Raw genomic sequence first — 23866 nt, 5'->3', positions numbered from 1 at the left:
AGTTTCATGAGAATGTTCCCGAAGCCAGATCCATGATGGTTAATTTCCCTTGCTAAAGGTTAATGTATCAACTTTTGAGTGGATTGTCATGAAATTTGTACAGATATCCATGGTGCCACCATCAAGTAAAAATTAAATCTTTCTGATATTTGACATTTCCATCAGCTTAAGCTGCACTGTCTTTAATGCTAATTAGTGTTACCTGAAGAACATATCTGTGTAGATTCTCAGTCATCCAGATCATGGTTATGAACTGAAGAACCCCCTTGGATCAGAGTCGAAACAACCAGTTCAACCCTCCTTGGATTGTTAACATGGTAAACATTACACCTGCTGTTGTTGTGTTATTATTATTGTGTGCATGTTTCCACGCCACCTTGAGAATTGATCTCAAGGCATTGCTGTGCATACAAACAGCCTCACGGAGCCAATAGCATGGCTCCAGGCTCTGAGTTATCATTACTTCCTTGATACTCAGTCGACTGGTTCGTTAAGCATTCCACAGCTACAGATTCAGGTGTAGTCAAGTCATGGGACAGACTATAACTGTACTTCCCAAACATGGCCACTAAGCTCTAAAACCATAAAAACTCCCCTGCAAACTTCTGCTTTGCGGTCGGTCAAGCTAACGATCATAATTATCTAACAACACAGACTTTTTGTGTTATTGTTGAGCTGTAAATTGATGTCCTCTCAGGGCATTTATGTTGCCATCAGGATTAGGGCCCCTTGTTTTCTTACGTAGAAAAATTCAGTTGTAGGAAACCTGAAGTGAAAACATGAAAGGATTCAGGATTCTGAGCCATGAAGATTAAAATGAGAGATGTTTGGCATGCTGTGTGTCACTTTATAGTGTGTGTGTGTCGCCATGATTGGCTCAACCCACACAGCGACATCCTAATCCTAGTGTGTGTTGTCATCTCAGTGTTTCCTGCCCAGACTGTGAATCATAGCAGCAGGTGGACTCTAATCACAGACTCATAACAGGCAGTTATTGTAGATAACAGCCGCCGTTTATTCAGGGTGTCGCCTGTGTTTTCAGGTGTGCCGTGGTCCTGTGTGTGTCACCTGTATGATACAAGTGTACTGTACCGGTCAGCCATGATGTCACACTGTCTGCTGAGTTTTCATATTTGATATTGATACTCAGGCCTCTGTTTTACGAACAGGCCGACCCCTCTCTGTGCTGTCTGTATAGTGAGATGAAAGGTATGAAAGCAATGCATCTCCCTTTGCGTCATGCCTCATAAAACATTGATTCAGTCCAAGGAAATGCGGCTTAAAAGTTTGCGTGCTTGTGTATTTGCAGGCTGTGATGTGTGTGTGTGTGTGTGTGGCTCAGAGTAACCTTACCCTGCGAGCACACAGGTGATACCAAGCTGAATATAGCCCCCTTATGGCCAGCTGGCCTTGCTATTTTAAACAGAGTGGAGCGAGGGGGAGGGTGTGCGTCCAGGGACGGCGTCTACCCGCAGCATTCTGCAGGAGCCTGAGACAGTTTGGTGGAGTTTTCTGACAGGATTAGGATGCTTTGATTCTCGGGTCGCAGCAGTCCAATAAGAGTCTCATTCTCTCACAGAGTCTTTGCCTGAATGAGATGCCTTTCGCCAAGGGCAGATTGTTTAAAACCCATTTCAGAACTGCAGTGGTGATTGGGTATCAATCAATCACCCTCGCTCGCTCGCTGAAGTGTGCTTGATTCATCCCAGTATCACATTTACCCAAGCATCTTTGACAAAGGTCGATTATGTCGGATGAGGTCAACACTGAAAACGGTTCCTGTCTTCTCCACTTGTCCAGTGAGAACTGCTCATAAACTGACCGAGTCATCAGTTTTGAGATCAAGCCTGTTTAGTCTCAAAGGGGTTCAAGCTCAGATCATCTTATTTATTGTGATTTTGGCGTTTCCGATGTTTGTGTGTGTTTGATAGGGAGGAGGTTTTGTATGTGGCAGCCCCCCTCAGCCCGTAACAGTGAATGAATGGCAACAGCTGAGCAGAAGAACTTTATCGGCAGCACTCCCTGCTTGTGTGTGTGTGTGTGTGTGTGTGTGTGTGTGTGTGTGTGTGTGTGTGTGTGTGTGTGTGTGTGTGTGTGTGTGTGTGAGAGAGAGAGAGAGAGAGGGAGCAAGCAAGAGAGAGAGAGAGGGAGAGAGATTCAGGAGGAGCAGCAACCAGAGCAGTCTCTCTGGGTATCTCTCTGGCGAGTCCACTGCTGTCCTCTCTTCCTCCGCCGCTGGCCTCTTTTCAGTTTTCTCCCCTCAGCTCTCTCCTTCTTTTCAACTCCACGACTCGCCCTGTGGACCCCCCTCCCCCTCGCCCACCACCCTCCCAACCTCGTCTCTCTGGGAAGCATTTGCAGAGCAGAGCGGCGCTGTCGTGACTCGCCTGCTGCCACTGCAAGGGAAGGAGAGAACAGGAGGAAGAAGAGACAGGGAGAAGCTGAGGCAGCCCAATCGATTACTCCAATACAGGAGAGACGAGGCGAGGCAGCAGCAGCATTTTTCCTTCCACCGTTTGCTTTGGAAGGAGATTTTCTTTGACTTGTATGGCAGTCTCCTGAAGCGTTTGAGTCACGTCCCTCCCTTGGAAAGAGAGGACAGCGAATGTAAGGGACAGTTGGTGCAGTTTATTTCCTCCCCTCTTCAATCGAAACGCCAGCATTGAGTTGTGAGGAGGACCGCTTCTGAACGAGAACTTCGATGTTTACCAAATAATCAATCTCCGTTCTGAATGATAATGCTGGACACCAACCATTGCCTGTCCTTTGAACCCTCCCCTCTGGACTCTCCTCCAATGGGAGACGACATGGAGAAGGCAAGACTGCTGATGGATCATGACAGGCAGGTCTATCACAGCCTGAAAGAAGGTGGGCAGTCTGGAGCAGCACACAGTCAGTAGATATCTGATATGATTTGTGTTTGTGTGACTCAGTCCGCAGGTTCATATCAGTACTTTATGGCTTCATCTAAATAGTTTATGTGGCTTTGCTAAAGATAAGTGATTTACTTCACTGGCCTGTGTAGGAAGGAAGTAGAAGTGGCTCTGTTTTCTCTGATAAGCCTGTTCAATAGAGTAGACTTGACTACCTCGTGAAATTAAGGAAGTGATGTTAAAGTCACATTGCACTTCAGTTCAGTCTTACAGAGGCCCTGTGGAGTCACATTTTTACTTATGAAGCAAGTAGCACATCACCTGTGTGAGAAATGGGGACCAACTCAGAAACATTGCTTTGCTACTAGTTTGCTACTAGAAAAATACTTACTACAGTTGGTGCAACAGTAAAATAAGATTCATTTTGTTTATCGCCAACATTACAAGCAAAGGGTCAGAGTCATGGATGACTGACTGCAGATGAAACACAACATACCTGTAACGTTACAATGAGTGAAGGCTGAGGAGATGAAGAGAAGAGCAAGGGCAAAGAAATAAAAAGAAAAAGGTGGAAGGAATTTCTGTAGTAGCAACTGACGCTGTCGCCGTGCATAAACACTACAGCTGTTAGTTGAAAGGTCATTCCAGGTCTGCTTTTTGCTAACTGCATGCATGTCTTGAGAAAGTGTGAGTGACAGGCGCCGCATAAAGCCACGAAAGCTTTGGGAATCTGACTCGTCTTCCTTGAACTTTAAAATAATTAGTATTCACTACAACCCTTGTCGTTGTCATCAGCCTCCCAGCACAGTGCAGCAGTGCGAAGAGGTAGGGGTGAGTCTAAGGCGTGACTGGCCTGTAACTTGTTTTGTTCCTGCCCTCTAGCCTCTTTCCATTCTCACCGACGTGTGAAACATTTGTTATGGTCAGGCGCCACGTTCATCTCCCTGTTCAACACATGCAATCAGGCTGTGCTACTGTGCAAGTGATGAGCTCATGCAGGAGAACATTTACAGGCTCTCCAAAATGAACATTTCCAAAGGCAACGCCAAGTGTGACATGGGTGCGTGGCGTCGGTGAGACTTTGTCCGTTAGCGCTGGGTATGTGGCCCTGCGATCACGTCTGTTTCCGTCATCGTGTGCCCACTTTGTCACCCTGTGTGGGCGTGGAGCATTCTGCCTTCATGCGTGTTGCTATGGTCAGTTTTCATAGGCTTAGCTGTGCCAAACCTGGGGGGGGGGGTCTTTGGGGACAGTGACAAACTCAGACATGTTTAATCAGATGTAATGACACATGAGCACAGCAGGATTAGCCTAGTTGGCCACCGAGACCTTGGCTCTACCTCTCTGACCTCCTTCTTCTCCCTCTCTAACCTTAAACCTAACCTTTGGATTTTCCAGCTGCTTTTACCTCGCCAAGGGTCCTGTGTGAGTGTATGCACACAGAATTCCCAAACTTCTATGAATAGTCAGGTCACACTCTTCAGACTATTTACTGTGTAGTATGTAGCTGTGGGCAGCTGTGTTTAAATACTCAACTTGTCTGAGATGAGTCAGTTGCAGTTGAAGATTTGATCATTGGCGATGTTTTCATTTATCTGTCAGGTTAAAAATATATAAAAGCATGCTGGCTTGGCAGTGGTTAAATTGACTTGCTTGTCTTTGGCGTCTCAGACAGAGTCAAGGTACCCTTCAGGGTGAAAGACGCTGAACTCTTGTCTATCTCCATCATAAACCCATCTGCATTTTTCTCCAAAGCATTTTTGGTGCTTAAACCTAACCAAACTGCAAGTGTGTCACAACGTTAGCCATGTGTTAGACAGGCATTCCGGCAGGAAGGCTTTGTGTGTCGCACACAGACAGGAAAGGGTAACTCGTGCATCTGTATGAAAGGCAGGAGCGTGACAAAGCTTCGTCGGTATTTGACGACTTGTGGTGAGAACGTGCTGGTTTAAACAGCACAGAACGTCATTGAATGTGAAAGACAAAAAATCATAAAAAACATCCCTGTTTTTGACATTACTTTGGCTTCTGATCGATTCTGATGGGCATTTGTTATTGATTGGAGCCAGAACAATTACTCATTTACTCACAAGACATTTAGGAGCACATGAGAATGAAAATAATATTGAAACATAGCCAAGTGTTTAAATTGAGACAGTAAGGTGTGAGGGCGTCTTTCTGAAACTAAAGCTGTGACTTGAGTGGTTTTAACAAGCTGTCCTGTTTCTTAAAGATCACAGACTCAAGTGTATGAAGGGTCCTTGAGAAAACTGTTGTTCACCGTCACTTCCTCTGCTTCACCTAAAAGCTGTAAACGCAGCCACGTCTAGTGTGTTTCTGTCTCTCTCCCTCCATGATCCTTCGCTCTAACTTCTTATGACTGCGGAGGCCAGTTTTGGCTGTGGCCTAGTATCCCAATAAAACTGCCCTGCCTTTTCATCTTTTTCTTAAATTAACCAAAATGGCCCTCAAACCTGATTTACAGGAAGGCATTGTCGTACCGAATGAACAGCCATCATGTCATCCATCCATACTGCTGCCGTTGCCATGCTTCCCCATCTGCAGTCGAATATCCTGCAAATGTAAAAAACTCATCAAAACCCCTGTTGGACATACACATTTTCAAAATATCAGGTTCATGCAGCAGACGTCTAACTGTGTTAAATTAGATTTCTTTTAATACTTAACCTCAATTAAGGAAGTCTGCTTTCTTGTTTGTACAGCCTTTAAGAAACAATGTGACTGCAGATAGCTGATAATAGCAAGGTTTCTCAACAGTGTCAACATGTAAATTGTCATGTACACTCCTGACACCAGTTCAGAGCTGACTTTACTGTAATTATAGTACAATCAATGAATCATTTGTTTCCTTCCCCATGCACGTATTTCATATCTAGATAATTTAGTTTCCACTTCACCATCGTATGATTTTTCGTTTCCCCACATCAGCCCACAGTTTCAACACCACTGCAGCTTTTCATACTTAACACCTTCACAAGCTTGTATGAGGTGTCGCTGTGAGACCTCTGCATTTCTTTTTCAGAGAGAAAACGCATTCAATAATTGCTGACAATGATTTCTAAACCTTGTTACATGCCAGCGTCTTTACTTACCAATTCGATTGGTTGATAAGCTGGACTAAACGGCTAATGGAACCCTCTTACTGTCAGAGGTGAGGCATAAGAGAGGAATGAGAAGGAGAGTGCACGAGAGAATAAATAAGTCAGTTGGAGTGTCTTGTCTGTTTGAAAGAATATGAGGAGGGGGCATGGAGATGTGAGGCTGGGATAGAAGGAAAGTGTAAGATTCTCTTTCCCAGAATAAACCTCCTTCTTGGAAGTGCCAAGTGGCTCGGCATCTTATCCTGCCATGGCACGGTCAGCGTGTGTGCGTTGTTGTATTTACGTGTGCACATTCAGGCAACACGTGAGTCCGCTAAGTGTTTGCACTTGTGTTTGATACTGAGGGAAAATTAATCTCCTCGCTGCAGCACTGGTGCAACTTATGGAGGAACCTTCCTGGCTGTGTTTGGGTCTGTGTGTTTACGTCGCTGACTGTGAGCTGACATGTTATTGCTTCGAGAGGGGAGTCTCTAGCGCTAGTCTGAGCCCTCAAGATGTACAGCATACACCCTTGTAAATATAACAGAGGGGAGATGGGATCGCCAGCAAGGTTTCAGAGCCAAGGAGTGAGGCTCTGATGTGAATTTGCTGTGTTTTTGTGTCCAGGCCTGGGTTGTTTGTCATGATAAAAGGCTAACGCAGCTGCTAACTGGTTAGCTTGCCTGTGAGCACCAATGAAGTCACTTTCATTAGTGGAATGAACAGGTGCTGCTTGTGTGGAAGACACAACCCCGAACAGAAATGCTTGGGAAGCCTCTGTTGTGTGCTCCACTTCACACACACATACACACACACACACACACACACACACACACACACACACACACACACACACACACACACACACACACCCCTTCAACAGGGACATCTGGTATGTCTCAAACAAGACTCTCACCTGAGTGGAACAGTGTCTCACAGTGTCTGTGAAAGTAGTATTTGGTATGATAACACACTCATTCCTTCCGCCGATTTTTATCAAACTGTAAACTTAAAACCAAGACGAGCGGTAAGTGTGTATCACATCTTCACTTGTAAAATGGAAGCAGGCTGTTGCCAAGAAGCACAGTGGACGTTTAGAGCAGTATCGGTTACTTATCCACGCCACACTACAAACAAGTGTCTGCAGTGACAGTCCTATAGCTGTTCTGTACATTGCTGGCACGGTGGGTAATGTCTCTGTGTGGCAAGGGGCTCACTTCCCTACAATTCTCACTGAGTGAATGATGAAATACAATGCACTGGCATGATTCTGCAGGTTAAATTGTTACTCTGTAAGATCCTTCATCCTGTTTCTTAATTTGACATTTAATTATGAGAGTGGCAGTTAACAAGCTTTCAGAACAAGGGTCGAGTCATGAAATTAGGGACCAAGACGAGAACAATGCACAGCAGCTGAAAGTTTGTGTGTGCAGAAAGGTCAAACATGGTCCAGCTCCTTTTGTCCAGCACTGTGTTCCTTACAGCTCTCTCTCTCTCTGTCTCTCAGCCTTTGCGTTATATAACAAATGCTTCCTGTTTTGAAATGACGCCGCAGTCTGCCCATGTGCACTTCATGTTTTTTTCTCACCTCCCCTCAAATTGAGTCTTGTTTTGGTCTGCGCTCAAATTGTCCTCTTGTGGTTGCTCTCATCTTTTCTGCTGTGCTTGCTCTGTCTCTCTTAGTGATTCTTTGATTAATGCCAACTGTCCTTTTTTTCCACACACATCTGCGCACACTTGCCACACTCAAGAAAAAAAAAGGCCAGAAACAGGAAGTGTGTCGTAGGCTCACGCCCTCCTCGTACCCGCCTCCATTGTAACTTCAGAAAAAGCACGAGAGAAGAAGGGGGAAATGGGAGGATGAATTAAGTCCTCTTCATGTCAGCCCAAAAGCGTCTGGCTTCTTGTGCGTGGTTATTTATCCAAACCTGGTAGATGGACTACTGATCAGTGGATAATAAAAGACAATAAGGAAGCTTTACGAGCTCAGAACTCCAACTTGCAGCTTCCTGTCCTCACCAGCCTTCGCTCACTCTCTCTTCTCATCTTTTGTCCCCCCTCACCTCCTCTGTCTCCATGCAGTCCTCCAGCTCAAACTCCAGCAGAGACGCACTCGAGAGGAACTGGTCAGCCAAGGGATCATGCCACGTAAGTCTCTGCTCTGATCTGCGATGCTCCGGAGATGCTTACAAGCTGTATTGTCATTGTGGTTAATAACATTTTAACATATGCACATATCTGCAGCCAGTGTTGCTCAGTACAAACTACAGACAACGACTAGGGCAGTGTGTCTGTGCCTTTGAGCTGAGGTCAAAGTGTTAACTCTGTCCTGTTACTACAGCATGTCAGACCCTGTCAGAGATAAATGGGGCTGACACATAACACTGACACTGAGCAGTTTGTGTCTGATCAGTTGATTTACAAGCTAAATGAACCCTGTGCTAATACATATCTTATTATACTCATCTACTATACATGATATAGAATCGAGACATCTCTGCATGTATCATCAGTATAAGTGTGTGTCCTGCATGTGTCATAATTAGCAGTGTTTTTGCACCACTTTGTGTTATCAAATAGGGCAGCTTCCTCTTCTTCTCTATCCACTTCCTGTTTCAAAGTTCCGCACATCACAAGAGGCAGATATATATATATTTTGAAATGCTCCTCTGTTTCTGTGTAGAACGTATCTGTGGGCAGTAAGTACCAGACTTTTTTTCCCAAGAAATCTCTTAACTTCAGCATTAGACTCAAACGGTATGCACGGTAGTTCATCTTCTATGGTTGTTGAGTAGAAAAAGGTCCAAATGGAAGTAGGAAGCCTGACAAGGTGACTGTTAGGCATCGGTCAGACAGAGAAACTAAAGATGCACTGAATATTCTAGGTGACTCAAGAAGGGAAGATGCAATAGTCAAAAGTGAAAAGGTGGGAATCAAAACTAGTTAAATCGAGACATACTGCATGTCGACTGTTTCCATGTGTTGTAATTTGCCAGTGCTGTTGGTTTGTAATAATATGCATCCCTGGATGAATTAGATGGTAGAGCAGTCCACTAAAAATACTCTTAAAGTAAGTCACCTGGCTCAGTGTGCATTAAAAGCAAGGGTTCAGCTTAATGGAATGCACTGGAGTGGACACTCAGACCAGGTACTTGTTCCAGTGGGCAGCGTGGAGTCCATTTAGAAGTTACTGTAAATCTGTCTGTGTCCTCCTTATGCAACAGGCCTCTTGCCAAACCGCTGAATTGGGATCAGCATGTACTGGCATGTACTTCTCTCTCAGACTACTTTTCTGTGGAGACACAAAGAGACGAAATACATAAAGAGGGAGAATGAGAAGCCATGGCTGTTTAAGAGACGCATCAGAGATTGTGTTTGCTCTCAAGGTGACGTTTTCACTAAGAGCCCTTATTTTGACTGTTGGCTTGAGATGCAGCAAGGTGGAGGACTGGCTGTTCAGCTGTCAAGGCCCTTGACGAATTATAGGACAGTAAAGATTATATGAGCTGCTGAGAGAGCGAGAAGGGAGCGTCGTCATTTATCCACCCCCAGTGGAACTGTATCATGATGATACGAGCGAATTTAGCAATGTAATTTATTTAAGTCTGTGTTTTCCAATTGGAAATGCTGGATTTTTGGATATATGCTTTCCAAATTGTCATGTAGATCAAAAGTTAAATATTCCTATTGTAACATTGCAATGTGCTGTCAGCCATGTTTTCCAGCTGTAGAGGAGACGGTGGGCGCCCTGAGCCGATGGAGGGTCAGTCGCTGCTGTGGTGTCAAAGCCTCACATTGGTTTTGCCACTGTAGGTGGTGTGAATGAGTAACTTTCCACCCTCCTTCCCTCGCTCACTTAACACCATATGTGTTCTTGAGCAAGGCACTTCCTGCCACCTGCTGCTGACCTTATCAGCCACCGCTGTGTCCTTATCAACTGTGTAATTGTGAGGCGTGGCGTCTCCAGGTAGTTGGAATCATCGTGAAAACAATGGTCTTGTGTCTTGAGGTCAGACATGTTTTCACCAGGCGGCAACCTCAGAGGCTAAAAAGTGAAGCCAGCACAGCAGTGCCTAACAGCACTTCCTCAAATGGCCATTTGAGACTTGATGCAACAACGGGTCAGTCCCCAGACGCTCATATAAAAATGGCCAGTCTGGTACACAAAACAGTTTTGGTCTCAAAGTCACAAAGTTAGTTATCCAATCAGGGGCATGGCTGCTTTGAGTGACTGCAAGGTTTTAGCAACCAGGCTTAATTTGGCCTGCTTCAGCTGAGCCCACGCTCCACCTCCTTTGCCCATTTTTGCAGGCACTGCCAAGATGGCAACAGCTAGAGTCCCCAAACACCACAGCATGTCTGAGCTGCTGGCTGCTCAATCTGACGGCTTGAAAGTTAAATATGAATCACGGTTTCCTAATCCGCTTCTCAGATATTCTGCAGTGACTGCAGGGTCAGTGTCAGGGTAGTGGATTTTGGGCTGTTTAGATTAAAGTTCTGAGCAGTATCAGGACACGTTCCCACTCATGAAAACAGATGGGAAAGGTTGAGTAAGGTGGCTGAATCAATAGGAACGTGGCTGGTGACTCCTTTGTGATTGTTTCTGATTGGTTTCAGTAAAGCCAGATACACAATACAGGTGCTGTTCTTATTGTTTCTGCTAATTGCAGATTGAGTGTTTCCAAATTCATCCGCTTCTTTCACAAACGTCTATTTTGCAAGAAATATTTGGTTCACGAGTCATTCAGTTCCAGTGACGGGCAGCTGACCAGTTGTCTGTTTTGTTATGATCTGGACTGTTGGTTATATAACTACTGGTATGTAGGTCTTCTGCTTTGAGCATCAGGGGTTGTGACACGAGGAATGCCTCACACAACCACCACCACCACCACCACCCAGTCATCTGTGGCACACATACAGCTGACACCCTGCTGTAGCCAGAATGTCCACACTCACACACCTATGGCAGGGATTTCACCAGCTCTTGACCAATCAGACAATTGCTGTGTTGCATCATTGTAACTGCCACTGTCCTCCCAATATCCTTCCTCTAACAGTGTGAACATCTTCTTTTGTGTCTTTTTAGCCTTTCCAAACTGTCACTTTGACATTTGAAATGAAATTTTTTCATGTTAAAGACTGTGAGTATGGGCACTCCTGGTGTACACTTCTGATTAAACATTGATAACAATACTTTATATGGTCAAGATATTAAAATGGAAATTGGGATCTTGTCCCAAAACCTTGATGGTAACTGTGTCAAGTATTAAATTTAATACATTACAGAATCTCGGCTGCACCTGGCTGGCTTCAAACCTGAATGTGTGTTTCTGCTCACACACACACACACACCCACCCAGATACAGGAGCTACATTACACACAGTCGTGGCTGAGTGCAGTGATGGATGCAGACGTTCCATCAGTCCACTCTCCTCTGTGCTCTTCCTCCTTTTTAACGATCCACTCCAGACGAGCACTGGACATCAAGACCTGATGTCTCTCAGACTCCCAGCCTGCCGTCCGTGTCTCAGACTTACTGTAACACAGACAGCTGGCCTTTCAAATAGTTTGGGCAGCCTGCTATTTATAAATGTCAGCAGGGCTCTGCAATATGGTAAAGAAATATCAGATTGCAATTACTTTGACAGATGTCACTGTCAAATGATGATTCGCGATTAGTGGGATTTTTTTTGCATCACAATTTTCACTGAAAAAAATATTAAAATCATGATGATGTGAAATTTGTTGGTGTCTGTATCAAACAACAGATTACATCTGCATCTGTGCATCACTGCAGTATGTCAATATAACGCTGTTTTAGAGCATCAGAAAATGGCAGCTTCTGCCATTTGGATGATGCGCTTAGTAATTTTGATAATATTTCAGTGAATTGTTCATTCTTAAGTAAATATATCAGTGTGCTGCAGTCACATTTTCTCTTAGAAATAGCCATAAAAGTATGCACGAGTATGTGTAAGAACTGTATGGAGTACAGTGACCGGCTGAGCTCCCAGAGGGCAGTGTGATACAATTAGGCTTACGAAACTGCTGAGTAAAGGTTTGTGAAAGCTCATGGTCATGGTTGCAGTCATGCAGCTCCACCAGGTTTGTCTGCTCATTTGCTCCCTTAACTTACCTGAGCTAAGTCAACGGCATTGGCTGCCACAGCTGCTTCAGTGTGGAGCTGCAACAATTCATCCGTTAGTTATGTGTTTTCTGGTTTCTTGCAGCCTAATTTTAACATTAAAAGCCACATGATGACATGACTAGGATCTGAACAGCATAGTAACAGGCCAGAGAAATCCGTTGTCTTTGTACTGCAGTAAGAGAGTGCTTTGTCCTGCACACACCGCATGCTGCAGTGGCCCGTCAGCCTCATCAGAGTGTGGTTCAGAACAGCACTCCTGACCTTGTGCTGCAGCCACTTCTGCTTTGATTCTGCCTTCCTCTATAGCTGATCCTGTTCTCACATTGTCACTTCCTGAAAGGAGCATCACGACTCCCATCAGAGTGTGTTTGTGCCGCATTCTCATCTCTGTCCCTGTCTCTTTCTCTTCCCGCCTCCATCCGTCTCTCCATGCAGCACTGAAGAGCCCGGCAGCCTTTCACGAACAGCGGAGGAGTCTGGAGCGAGCAAGGGTGAGCATCTTAAAGTCCAGTGATTTTCCTGCTTTCTCAGTGGACATGCTGCGTGGAACAGTGTGTTTAAACAACATAGATCACAAAGCACTTTATGAAAAAGGCATTCTGCTGTCAGTATAGGCACTTGTATGCTGACAGGAAATAACGAAACTTCAGGCACCATGCACATAGAAGCTCTCTTCAGGGGAGGAGCTGCACAAACCATCAGGGTTGCTCAGCATTATTATTTTTTAATGACCAGTTCTGCTCTACCAGTCACTGCCATCTTTAGCTCCCATCATGCAACATGAAGATTTATATTGATAATCTGCAGCTTTTAATGATTTATATAAAGGAATAGTAGTTCAGCCTATGCCTGGGTTGTGGATGCTTTCAGCTGGAGCAGTTAGAATTAGCAAGAAGAACCATATTTGCTGCACAACTAAAGAAAAAAGCTCCAGCTGCTGAAACTTCACCCACAAAAAAATTAGATGAGAGTGACATCACAGCATTGGCAGTATGGTGCTGAAACACTACAGCAACCCAACAAAGATGGCCACTAAATAAGTAACAAGTGTCCATTAAGGACACCACATTATTGCTTCTTGTCCTTTGGCCTGTGATCCTCATTTTTTTTTACATCTGCTGCCCCATCCGTGATGTGTTTCCCCAGACCGAGGACTATCTGAAGAGGAAGATCCGGAGTCGCCCCGAGCGCTCTGAGCTGGTCAGGATGCACATTCTGGAAGGTGAGTTTTTACGCAAAGTGGAACTCCACTTTTAGAATACGGAGAATTTTCATAGAGATATCAGAAATGTCAAATGAAAGGTTAACATTAGGTGAAATACTTGGAACTTCATTGAAACAGGAACCAGACCGTAAACAAAACGGGATGTTTGTTTGCATCATGGCATCATGTGTTTTTATGTTAGCTATATCAGCCACATAATTCAGTTTCTTGTTAAACTAGCAGCTGCTGTGGTTTTGGTTTGTTTTTTTTATTGAGGTTAATTTAAATTCAGATCCAGGAAGTGCTAAAAAGCGCTTTAAAACTCAGTATCTGTGATCTTCAGAAATTCAACTTCCTGTCTGTATGAACGTGCTGAAAACGTTTAAACAGACGGTCAGTTCACATCAGAGAGCCCATCACAGAGCACAGACGGGGCGGTATCTTGTTCAGATCAACATGAATCACTCGATGAATGAATTTTCACTTGTGCATGTCATCTTGTTGCGTCCTCCGCAGAGACGTCTGCAGAGCCGTCCCTGCAGGCCAAGCAGCTGCAGCTGAAGCGAGCACGATTGGCTGACGACCTAAACGACAAGATCTCCCACAGACCAGGTCCCATCGAGCTGGTTCACAAAAACATCCTGTCCGTCAGCTGCCCTGTGCACTCCCCGCTGGGTAACTACACACACCTCACTTCCTTTGAACAGGCGAAGTTTGCAGGGTGCACACTGTCTAAATGTCCTCACACACACAGATTTACATTCAGCGGCTGCAGTCGAGATAAAAAACACCTCTTACATTCAAACGAGCTTGCTGGCACAGGGATGCACACACATCCACAAACACACAAACAGAAAACAGCAGCTCAGGGGTGAGTGCAGGCGTTGTAATCAAGTTGATACATGCTCACCTCTATGATTGAGATACCATTACGGCACTGACTGTGTGTGCAATTGCGCTGCCTTTCAAATCTGATTTCCGCTTGGTCTGAACACACCTTTATCTGCCTAATTACAACATCCAGGTATCTACACACTCTTGCAATGCTGTATTTTTTAGGGTAAGTGTATGAGCACACACGCTAACTACAGGTTACAGATCAGAGTGGATGTGACACCATTTCATTTCATTCTTATTACACAGGAAAAGATTCAGAGTAAGATTACAGATGTTAAAATGTGCTCCATTTAAACTGGCCTGACTGGTTTACAGTAGGTTCCTGCTCCGCAACACTTAAGATAAGAATGGCATTGCAAAACAAAATTAAAGCCAGAACAAGACAGCAGCCAAACACAAACAGCTCCACAGTCACCGCAGAGGAGAGGACTGAAGTGAGTAAGATGTGATGTGTGAGTGGAAATAAAAACCATAAAAGCTAAACCACACAGCCTTTGGCTAACAACTCTGTTGCAGAAGTGACACAACAACTATGTTTGGACATAGTCCTGTTTTGAAACATGGTAGGGCATAACTTCTCTGCAATTAGTCATCTCTGTTTAGCAATGTACCGAGCAGCGATGACTGTGTTTGACTGTAACACGCTGTGAGGAAGCCGAAGTGAACGGCTTTGCCTCCTTTTCAGTGTTTCTGCGGCCTCGGACGTTTCTCACAGAGCACCATGACATTCAGTCTGAAGATATCTGCTCTCTGTCACAGATTCTCCAAAGGGGGCCGGGGGAGAGAGCTCGTCTCTCGATGAAGACAGCAGTGATGCTCCGTCGCCAGACCAGCCAGCCAATCACGACTCTCCTCTGAGCGCCGTCCCTCAGCTGTCCCCCTCTGATGCGCTCATGCAGAACGGGGACATGTCCCCCCCACAGGTACTATTGCAGGATGTCATTTAGAGAGTGTCGCTTAAACTTGTTCGACAAAACAAAATTCAAATAAGATGCTGTGAAAAGAAGCAAGCGATGATAAACATGATCTCACCATTAACCCGAGCTAAATCCTCTCAGGTCATCACACAGTCCCCTCCTCCACCTCCTCCACCACCTCCTCCTTCTCAGGTGAATGGGTCAGACTCCCCCCTATTCCCAAAAGTGACGAATGGGATGATGGTGACCTCAGCAAACTCCCGCCCCTCTGCCGGACATGTCAAGGTATGGAATGCCGCTCAGTCTTCTGTCCTCCCATAAACCAGGAAATATTTCCCTGTTTTGAGTTGAGCATCCTGCAGATTTGATGACTTATGAATAAATCTGACCTTAATCTCTATTTGTGGAGCAGCTATAACTGGCTGACCCTCCCTCGTCTCTTCATTTCCTTACTCCCTCTTCCCTGACCCCATTTCTCATGGTTTCTGTCAGCAGTCTCAGGCTAAGACGACTTCAGACCGTCCTCCGCAGAGACCTAAGAAACCAAAGGACAGCAAACCCAAGGTCGGCGAGCTCTTCATTTTGTTTTCAGTTTAGCAGGCCAACGCAGGATTTACAGAAGAATGTCAAACAATGTTCATCCTCAATAGTCAAATCCGTTATCAGCACATATTTTTAGGCTGCTTTGTGACAGTAGTTCATCTTTTAAGAATGCAGGATTGTGTTTGTCAGATTTAACCAAGACCAGATTTATTCACCAACCAACTCATCTGGTCCATCAGGTTGCTCTCCCTGTAGATTTGTCATCAGTTCTCGTCACTTCTCTAGATTCAATGTTTTGACATTTAACAGCCATACAAGGAGAAATCCATTGTAGAAGAGGGGGAGGTTTTTGCTCTGCAGTATCCTCAATGCATCAGATTACAGACTTGCTCTTTGGCTATAGATACGTTATCAGTGTTTAATCGTTCCACCTACATGCACTGAGTGCACGTACACATTTTTCCCCAGATGTCCAGAATGCTTTTTAAACATCACTTAAGTCAACCGTGAAAGTCCTGCATTGATTCCAAATATTAAAAAGCTGTCTCCTTTCCCTCTGCTGCCTGCCTGCAGGTGAAGAAGCTGAAGTACCACCAGTACATCCCTCCCGACCAGAAGGCAGACAAAGAGCGTCCGCCCCAGATGGACTCGTCTTACGCGAAGCTCCTCCACCAGCAGCAGCTCTTCCTGCAGCTGCAGATCCTCAACCAGCAACAGCAGCACTACAACTACCACACCATCCTGCCCGCCCCTCCCAAGTGAGTGTCAAGCATGACCGTGTGGGTGGGTGTGCGTGTCTGCGGTGGCTTTGTAAGAAGACTCAACAAGTTTGACTCTGTAGAGTCTGTAGATGTTAGACAATAAAAATGTGTGACTTATGGAATATATTTAGTTTTTAAATACTAAGACTTCAGTTTCAGTGATGAAACTTACTGTATGTTACATTTTCTGGTTTTGGAGGACCAGAAGACAATAAAGACAATCAAACAGAGGTGTCATTGGGTTGTGTAGAACATAATGATGGAAAGGAACTTTCAAAATTTGACACCATCACATTCGCATGGCCCTGCAACCTGCAATCAATCCCAACATTCACTACTTCGTAAAAGAAAGGCAAGCAGTATTCATTTGTTATTGTTTTCTGCCTCTCCTCAGGCCACCAAGTGAGCAGCCTCCCACAACCAATTCTGGCCCTTCCCCCTCCCGCAGCGTTCCTACGACGACCACCCCGACCTCCTCCAGTCAGAGCGGCACTGCCCGGCAGAGCCAAACTGCGGTGGGCGGAGCCAAACCAAGCACTCTGCCAGCCAACCTGGACGAGTTCAAAGTGAGTTAAACCAACAGCTCTGCACTCGTGCCAGAGATGCACCTGCCAAGAATATTTGCAATGAAATGTGTTTTTTAACAGCGCTTGTTTTAACTGGCATTTACTGAGGGAAATCAGGAAGTGAGTGTTCAAACTTTCTCGCTGACTAAAACAGTCTATAAATCATCACTGTTTGATGCATAAAGTCAAAGTTCATGAACAGGTTAACAGACACCCTGTCTAAAAACGCAGTACATTTTTATCCTCTCAAAAATGTACTTTATTATGCATATGATTACACTACATGTGTTGGTGTACTTGCAAAGGAAATGTTGACAGGCATGATCAGACCTTGCTGTCCCCTCACACCTATACACCCTCCAAAAGTCCCCCTAAGTCAGTAGTTCCTAACCTTAACAAGTACTTTTAGCTCAGTTTTTGGTTGGTTGCTTACAGGAAAAACAGAAGCTGAAAAAATAATGCAAATGTTACGTAATTTGTCTTGATTATATCTATAAGAATTTTGTAACCCCACTAATCTTGGGACTTTTTTGGGGGGTTCCAACCACTGAACTAAATGATGTAACATATAACACTTGTGTCTCTGTGTCTTGAACATCAGTTATCCTGCTCTTTCATTCTGAGTCAGTGCCTGCTAAGTAAGGGTACTGATCTGGTTTCTCATCCTCAAGGTCGCTGAGCTGAAACAGGAACTGAAATTGCGCGGTCTGACCGTCTCAGGCACCAAGAACGACCTCATCGAGAGGCTTCGCAACTACCAGGAGCAAAATGGTGGCACCACAGCTGTTTTGAAAAATGGCATCTTGCAGCCCGGCCAGCAGGGTGTGAACACAGCTGCTAACGGCGTCACATGTTCTCCAACCACAACCACCACCCCTGACCACCAATCAGGAGAGGGTGGCTTTAAGTTAGCTTTGTCGTCACTGGCTCAGGTGGTTCCAGGGCGGGTCATGCGATTTGGCAGCACCAGCTCCAGCCCTCCGGTGTCCCCAACTCCATCTGAGAGGTCGCTGGCAGGGATGAGTCCAGATGAGACCAGCTGTAACGGGGACATGTTTGGAGAGATGGTAAGATCTCTATGTGAAGCAGACGTTGTCATGTTACTGTTTGTTTATTAAGGACTCTGACAACACATTCCTTCAACCCTTTTTTGTTAACGTTCTTCTTTTGTTTTGTTGTTTTCAGGTGAGCTCACCCCTGACCCAACTCACCCTCCACCCGTCTCCTCAGCACCCATCAAACATCTCCCCGCTCTCACAGTCTCTCTCCAAGGTCAAAGACGAGATCCAGAGCTCATGCAGCCTCTCCAGACCTTCCCCCGCCCCATGTCAGCTTCCAGAGCCCCCACCTGGAGTAGCCACGGACATTATGGACAAGGACCAGATGCTACAGGAGAAGGACAAACAGATCGAGGAGTTGACCAGGATGCTGAGGCAGAAACAGAGGCTGGTGGAGACCCTTAGGTCCCAGCTGGAGCAGGGCAAGATGGCAGGTGGAATAGTGTTGGAGAAGGACGGAAGCGACAAAAGCAGAACGTCTCCAGAGGTCAAACTTCAAACTCTGATAAAAGCCTCTGCCATTCAGCCCCCCACTCTGCCTAACGGCATCGTAGTGAAGGTGAAGCAGGAGGCGGAGACTGACCAGGAGATGGAAGGAGTAGCAGAGGAGGCCCAGACAAAGACCCCAGCCCAACCGATGCAGTGCTCTCAGGAGACTCTGCTCCGGCTGCAGCAGATTCATCGGCTGCAGGTTCAGCAATCTGAACAGCAGAAACAGACGATGCAGCAGAGTCAGGTGCAACTGCAGAAAGTGGCAGAGGCTAAGTCGAGCCCTCAAAAACTACAACAGCAGAAGAAAGAAGCCCAAATGCTGCTCCATCAGCAGCAGCAACTACAGCAGCTCATCATACAGCAAACCCAACAGAAACAGCTCCAGGCGCAGCAGAAGCTAGCACAGCAGAAACTCGCCCAACAGAAACTCAGTCAACAGAAGCTGGTGCAGCAGAACCAGCTCAAACAAACACAAGGGCATCAGCAGAGCCAGCAGAAGACCCAGCTTCAGCTGAAGCAGGTTCAGGTGCAGATCCAGAAGCCTGCAGTGAACCAAACCCAGCAGAGGAAGCCGCTGAAGGCTCAGCAGCGGCAGCAGCAGAGACAGCAGACGGCAGCGGTCACCACACAACAGGTAACGGCCCAGACAGTGACACACACCTGAAATGGAAAGGTTGGACTTTCACTTCATTTGGCTAATATTTTCCTCATTTAAATAAAGTGCATTCAAGTTTTAATAAAAAAATCTTAATGTCACTGAAACAGAGAAACGTACTGTTCGGTTCCCAGGTGGCTCCGGTCTTCATCAACCAACAGAACGGCACTCAGATCCACACTCAGGCCATTTCATTAGACCTCCTCAAGGCAAATGGCACGCCAACACTGGTTACCGACAGCAACGGCAACCACTACCTGATCGCTCTCACCAGTGGCACCGCAGAGGGACAGAACGGACTGTCCTCATTGGCCAAAACCAACGGACGCATCACGCTGCAGGTGCAGTGCAGCTGATGTTCTTTGGTGGACTGTGCTGGGTTAATGATCTGTGATCAAATACTTATCTCTGCTTGGTGTCCTCTTTTAGAGATTGCAGTCAACTCCAAGTAAACTCCCCAGCACTGACAGCCAATCAAAAGAGCAGCCAGAGGCCGAGCCTGTGAGCCAACCAATCAGAAAGGTGCAACAAAGTATATGTCACTATGACACATACTTTTGAATTATTCCTTTTGTTGTACATGTTTATTTGTTTTGCATGATCATAAGTTCATGTCTGTCACCAGTTTCACACTTTAAAATCAAGTATTGATTGTAGATCGTAGTTGAAATGACCTCAGCAAGTTAAATTAACCTCACGTGCTAAATCTGTATCATCTTATTTTCAGTTCTGAAACCTCACTTGTAGGCTGACTTCATGTTTGTATTAAGTACTATTTTATTATTTATATATTCTGATTCTCCCCTTTATTTTGCCTTTCATCTTTTTGCCCGTTTTTGCAAATTGTGTTTTGTATATACACGATTAATATATAACAATATACAACCATAACTGAGGACATAATTGGCAATTAATTGCAGGGTTGGCGGCTCTATCCCAGGCATTGTTTGTCTGCATTTTGAAGTGCCCCTCAGCAACACACTGGACCTTAAATTGCTCTGAATGTGTGTGTACGTTGGGGAGAAAATGTGCAGCAGGCAGTAACATCTGCCTGCCACAAGGTGTCGTCACTAACACAGTTTAAAATCATCAAAATCAAACCCACTCCAGACTGAAATTAACTTGAAACGACAGCCTGCTATTCAGACTTCACCAGCCAATCACAGCTAAGTATTCAACTTACTGATCTCTGCTGTTTGCCGCTGTCTCTGCTCAGGGACAGAAGGCAGGACTGCACCTGGACACCAATTGCCTGCCGCAGACCAGCCTGTCAGTCACTGCTCCGCCCAATCTGCAGCCTTTCTTTGATGACATGTCAGACAGTGAAAGCCAAAGCAACTTCTCATCTCTCAAGGTAACAGCACCACCTCCTCCTCCTCCTCCACTCCTGATCAGCTCCCTCCATCATGTCATCTGTACCGCTCAGGCTTCTCCACATGTTGCAGACTTCATTAACCTTTTCTCCTTGTTTCTGCTCTTTTCTCTTCATTCCATCACTCCATCCGTGCAGGGAGAGGAGGTGTGTCCGCCTTACGACCGGCACACACTGTTCACCCCTCCCTCTCCCAAAACCAACACCTCCCTTCCTCCTCAGCGCTCCAAAGTATGTCGTGTTTCTGTCCATCTCTCCTTCAGTGTTCTGTTTCTTTCTTTTCCTCCATTTTCCATCTTAGCTTCTCACACTGAGCTTGTTTTTTTATGCTTATTTTTGGTGTTGCCGACTAATCTCAATCTGCCTTTTCCACTTTGATTTAGCATTTTACCAAATTGAAAAACACACATGGCATTTTCACACGTGCACACAAAACTCTCCTCTTTGGCCAATGAGTATATTAAATACCTCAAGCCGCTAACACCTTGTCTACACAGGAGGCGTAGCTTAGCAGCATGTTAGCAACATTAGCTTCAGTGCTCTGAATATGAAGAGGCTGCGTTCGGGCACAGTACAGAACCCAACACACAATCATTTTAGTTTAGCTGACAACCGACTTGAAGCTGTAAAAAAACACTTCAGGGTCAAATGTTTGGCTGAGAAATGAAACGCTGCACTCCGTGTGTAAATGTAGCTGCAGTGTTATGACTGTCTGTGTACATCTGTCTGGGATGTTTGAGTTCGTCTGTTGAGAAGTCAGTGGTGTTGTGTTTACGTGTGCGATTGGTGACTGACTGATGACTTCCTCTGTCAGCAGGAGAATGGCGTGAACAGTCAGCAGATGGACGACCTGTTTGACATCCTGCTGAGGAGTGGAGGTAATAAACAGAGTTCCGAAGATGAATGACAGAAAGACATCATGAGTCCGTCGTCTCCTGTATTGATGACACTTTTCATTCTCTCTGTCCTCCTTCAGAAATCCCTGGCTTCAAGGCCAACCCGGACCCTTCCCTCGCCCCTCTCCACTCTGACCCACCCTCCCCGTCTTCTCCGCCATCCCCCCTCCACCTCTCCCCTCCCACCCCTACGGAGCCCCTCGTCTCCCCCCAGCCTTCTGTGGGAGAGTCCTGCACAGGCAGCGGACGCCTGGAAGACTTCCTGGAGAGCACCACGGGCACCCCGCTGCTGGACATGGAGCCCGACGGCGGCCTGACGCTGATCGACGACTTTCACAGCCAAATGCTGAGCACACCCAGCATCCTGGACCACCCTCCCTCTCCCATGGACACATCCGACCTGGGCTTCTCCCCACATTCTACGGGGCTGGACTTTGGCGACCCCACCCTGGACAGCATGGACTGGCTGGATATCTCCATGGTGGGGAGCTCAAGCGGAGGAAACAGGGGCAGCGGAGTGGGGAGAGGTGGAGGAGGAGGAGGAGGAGGGCCAGCAGGTGACGGGGGGACGAGCCTGGCACCGCTGGCGCCGCACACTCCGCCGAGCGTCTTCTCGGCCGATTTTCTGGACAGCACGGACCTGCAGCTGCACTGGGAGTCGTGTCTGTAGCCCCGCACACACATGGACATGCACTGGCTCACACTGTGTACAGGCTCCGTCTTTAATTCATGCACATACAGAAACCTTTTCTATGCTGTCTCTACCACTGCGGGGGTCACTGGCACATGCAAACACACACACACACGCACACACATTTACAGTTTGCCCTGTCTTTCACTGGCTGTTACTGTATGCAGGGTGAGATGAAATAAGACAGAAACATAGAAATGCAATTCATAGAAAGGACTTGAACTTGGTGGAAGTGAAGTGGACTTTTTCAAATTGAATTCTGTGGGGATCTGTACAGCAGTCTGTTCATTTCCTGTGTCCTGACCTGCGTTCTAACCAGTTGAAGTGAACCAGCAGGAAATGAAACGTAGGTCCCTGCAACACAACATTTCAACCCTTGGAAACGGTTTGACAGAGTAGAGCAGAGGAGGGACTGTCAGTGGCGTTTACTCGGGCTCCTAAAGATAGCAGAGTGTGTGTGTCAGTGCCTCCTAAACTTTGCACTTATGCTGAATCTGATTGGTTTAAAAAGGGGGGTGTTTAGGCCCAATCTTAGTGCTGTCTGGTGAGGCTGAGCGAAAGCCACCGCGTGTTAAGATGATCAGCTGAGCCGTTGGTGGTGTGAAAAGAAAGGCAGCTGCTGGTGACCTCATCGCCTCACCATGGCAACCTGAACCCCACCCGCACTATTCAAAAAACACAACCGTCACTGGTTGACAGTTGCTATTGGAATGAACCATATCAGTGGCAACAGTTTGAACTGAAGCCTCATTGGAGGTTGCGTATTATTGGTAACATTATGGTAGACCACTATGTATTGCTGTATATGGGGTGTATATTATCAATTGTCCATATAACTATTTTTCTTTGCTGGTTGCTTTAGAGTCGAGCTAGCCGGCTGGGGAACATAGGGTGAGGGCGGGGCTTCCAAAACACTTGGACCTTGTCATTTTTTAAAGAAAAAAAAGTTAAAAAAATAAACATACTATAAAAACTCAAATGGATGTGTCTGTTTTTCTTTTACACAGTCACGACAGATCAGCATAAACGGTCCCACATGAAAGCAGAGACCAGTTCTCAAAGAGGAACATCTGGTCTTTATTCATGCTGATTAATTACCTTATTTATTACTGTCTATGATTAAATCATGAGTGATCCTCTGTTGCTTCAGTACTCCTGGTGATGGCATAGAAAGACCACAAGAGGGCGCCATTGTACAGAGTTCAAACTTCAAGCGTGAATTTGTGGGACACTCAGATCATTTTTAAGTAAAATTTCTTTCACCACAGAGTTAAATTTCTCCATTGCAAGTAAAGGTTGTGCTTTGAAAATATTACTTAAGTAAATAAGTGCAAATATATTCAGGGAATGTACTTATTAACAGTATGCAGAGAAATGTTCCTGTCACTGTTAAATATTCTATCATTAGATTTTACTTTGCATTAGTTAAGCTGCATTTTACTGTTGTAGTCGGTTAAGGTGGAGCAATTTCTAAAGAAAATCAGACTGTAAAATCACAGATTATTTTTATCAAATCTGATTGTTCCTTAAAAAATTTAATTGTTTCAACTTTAACTGTAAATATTGTTGGGTAGTTTAATCTATAACAAAGCATCATATTGTATAAGCTCTTCATCAGTTTGGTCTGTAAAATCTTAATGTAGTGCAGTAAAAAGAACTGCATTTTCCTTTAAAGTATAACGCAAGGTGAA

General features: G+C 45.6%; 1 protein-coding gene across 10 annotated transcripts in view; it reads left to right on the top strand.

The window, feature by feature from the left end:
• Nucleotides 1–23169, top strand: part of mrtfab (myocardin related transcription factor Ab) — a 39998-nt gene extending 16829 nt beyond the window's left edge. Inside the window, exons 1-18 of one of the 10 annotated variants that reach the window (XM_070990103.1) lie at nt 2304–2868; nt 8057–8122; nt 12559–12614; nt 13270–13345; nt 13844–14002; nt 14984–15162; nt 15295–15426; nt 15634–15705; nt 16258–16442; nt 16840–17011; nt 17683–18078; nt 18197–19195; nt 19351–19557; nt 19646–19738; nt 20433–20570; nt 20727–20819; nt 21403–21466; nt 21565–23169. In XM_070990103.1, the coding sequence (XP_070846204.1) occupies nt 2733–2868; nt 8057–8122; nt 12559–12614; nt 13270–13345; nt 13844–14002; nt 14984–15162; nt 15295–15426; nt 15634–15705; nt 16258–16442; nt 16840–17011; nt 17683–18078; nt 18197–19195; nt 19351–19557; nt 19646–19738; nt 20433–20570; nt 20727–20819; nt 21403–21466; nt 21565–22154 (3813 nt within the window). In that variant the 5' untranslated portion in view covers nt 2304–2732 and the 3' untranslated portion in view covers nt 22155–23169. Of the gene's footprint in view, nt 1–2303; nt 2869–8056; nt 8123–12558; nt 12615–13269; nt 13346–13843; nt 14003–14983; nt 15163–15282; nt 15427–15633; nt 15706–16257; nt 16443–16839; nt 17012–17682; nt 18079–18196; nt 19196–19350; nt 19558–19645; nt 19739–20432; nt 20571–20726; nt 20820–21402; nt 21467–21564 lie in introns of those variants that run through there. The other 9 variants (XM_070990111.1, XM_070990104.1, XM_070990101.1 and 6 more) reach the window with 9 other exon arrangements.
• Nucleotides 23170–23866: the final 697 nt, after the last annotated feature.

The sequence above is a fragment of the Chaetodon trifascialis genome, chromosome 21 (assembly GCF_039877785.1).
Source record: "Chaetodon trifascialis isolate fChaTrf1 chromosome 21, fChaTrf1.hap1, whole genome shotgun sequence".
NCBI lineage: Eukaryota > Metazoa > Chordata > Actinopteri > Chaetodontiformes > Chaetodontidae > Chaetodon > Chaetodon trifascialis.
The sequence above is the reverse complement of the archived record's forward strand: the minus strand, read 5'-3'. Positions and strand labels throughout refer to the sequence as shown.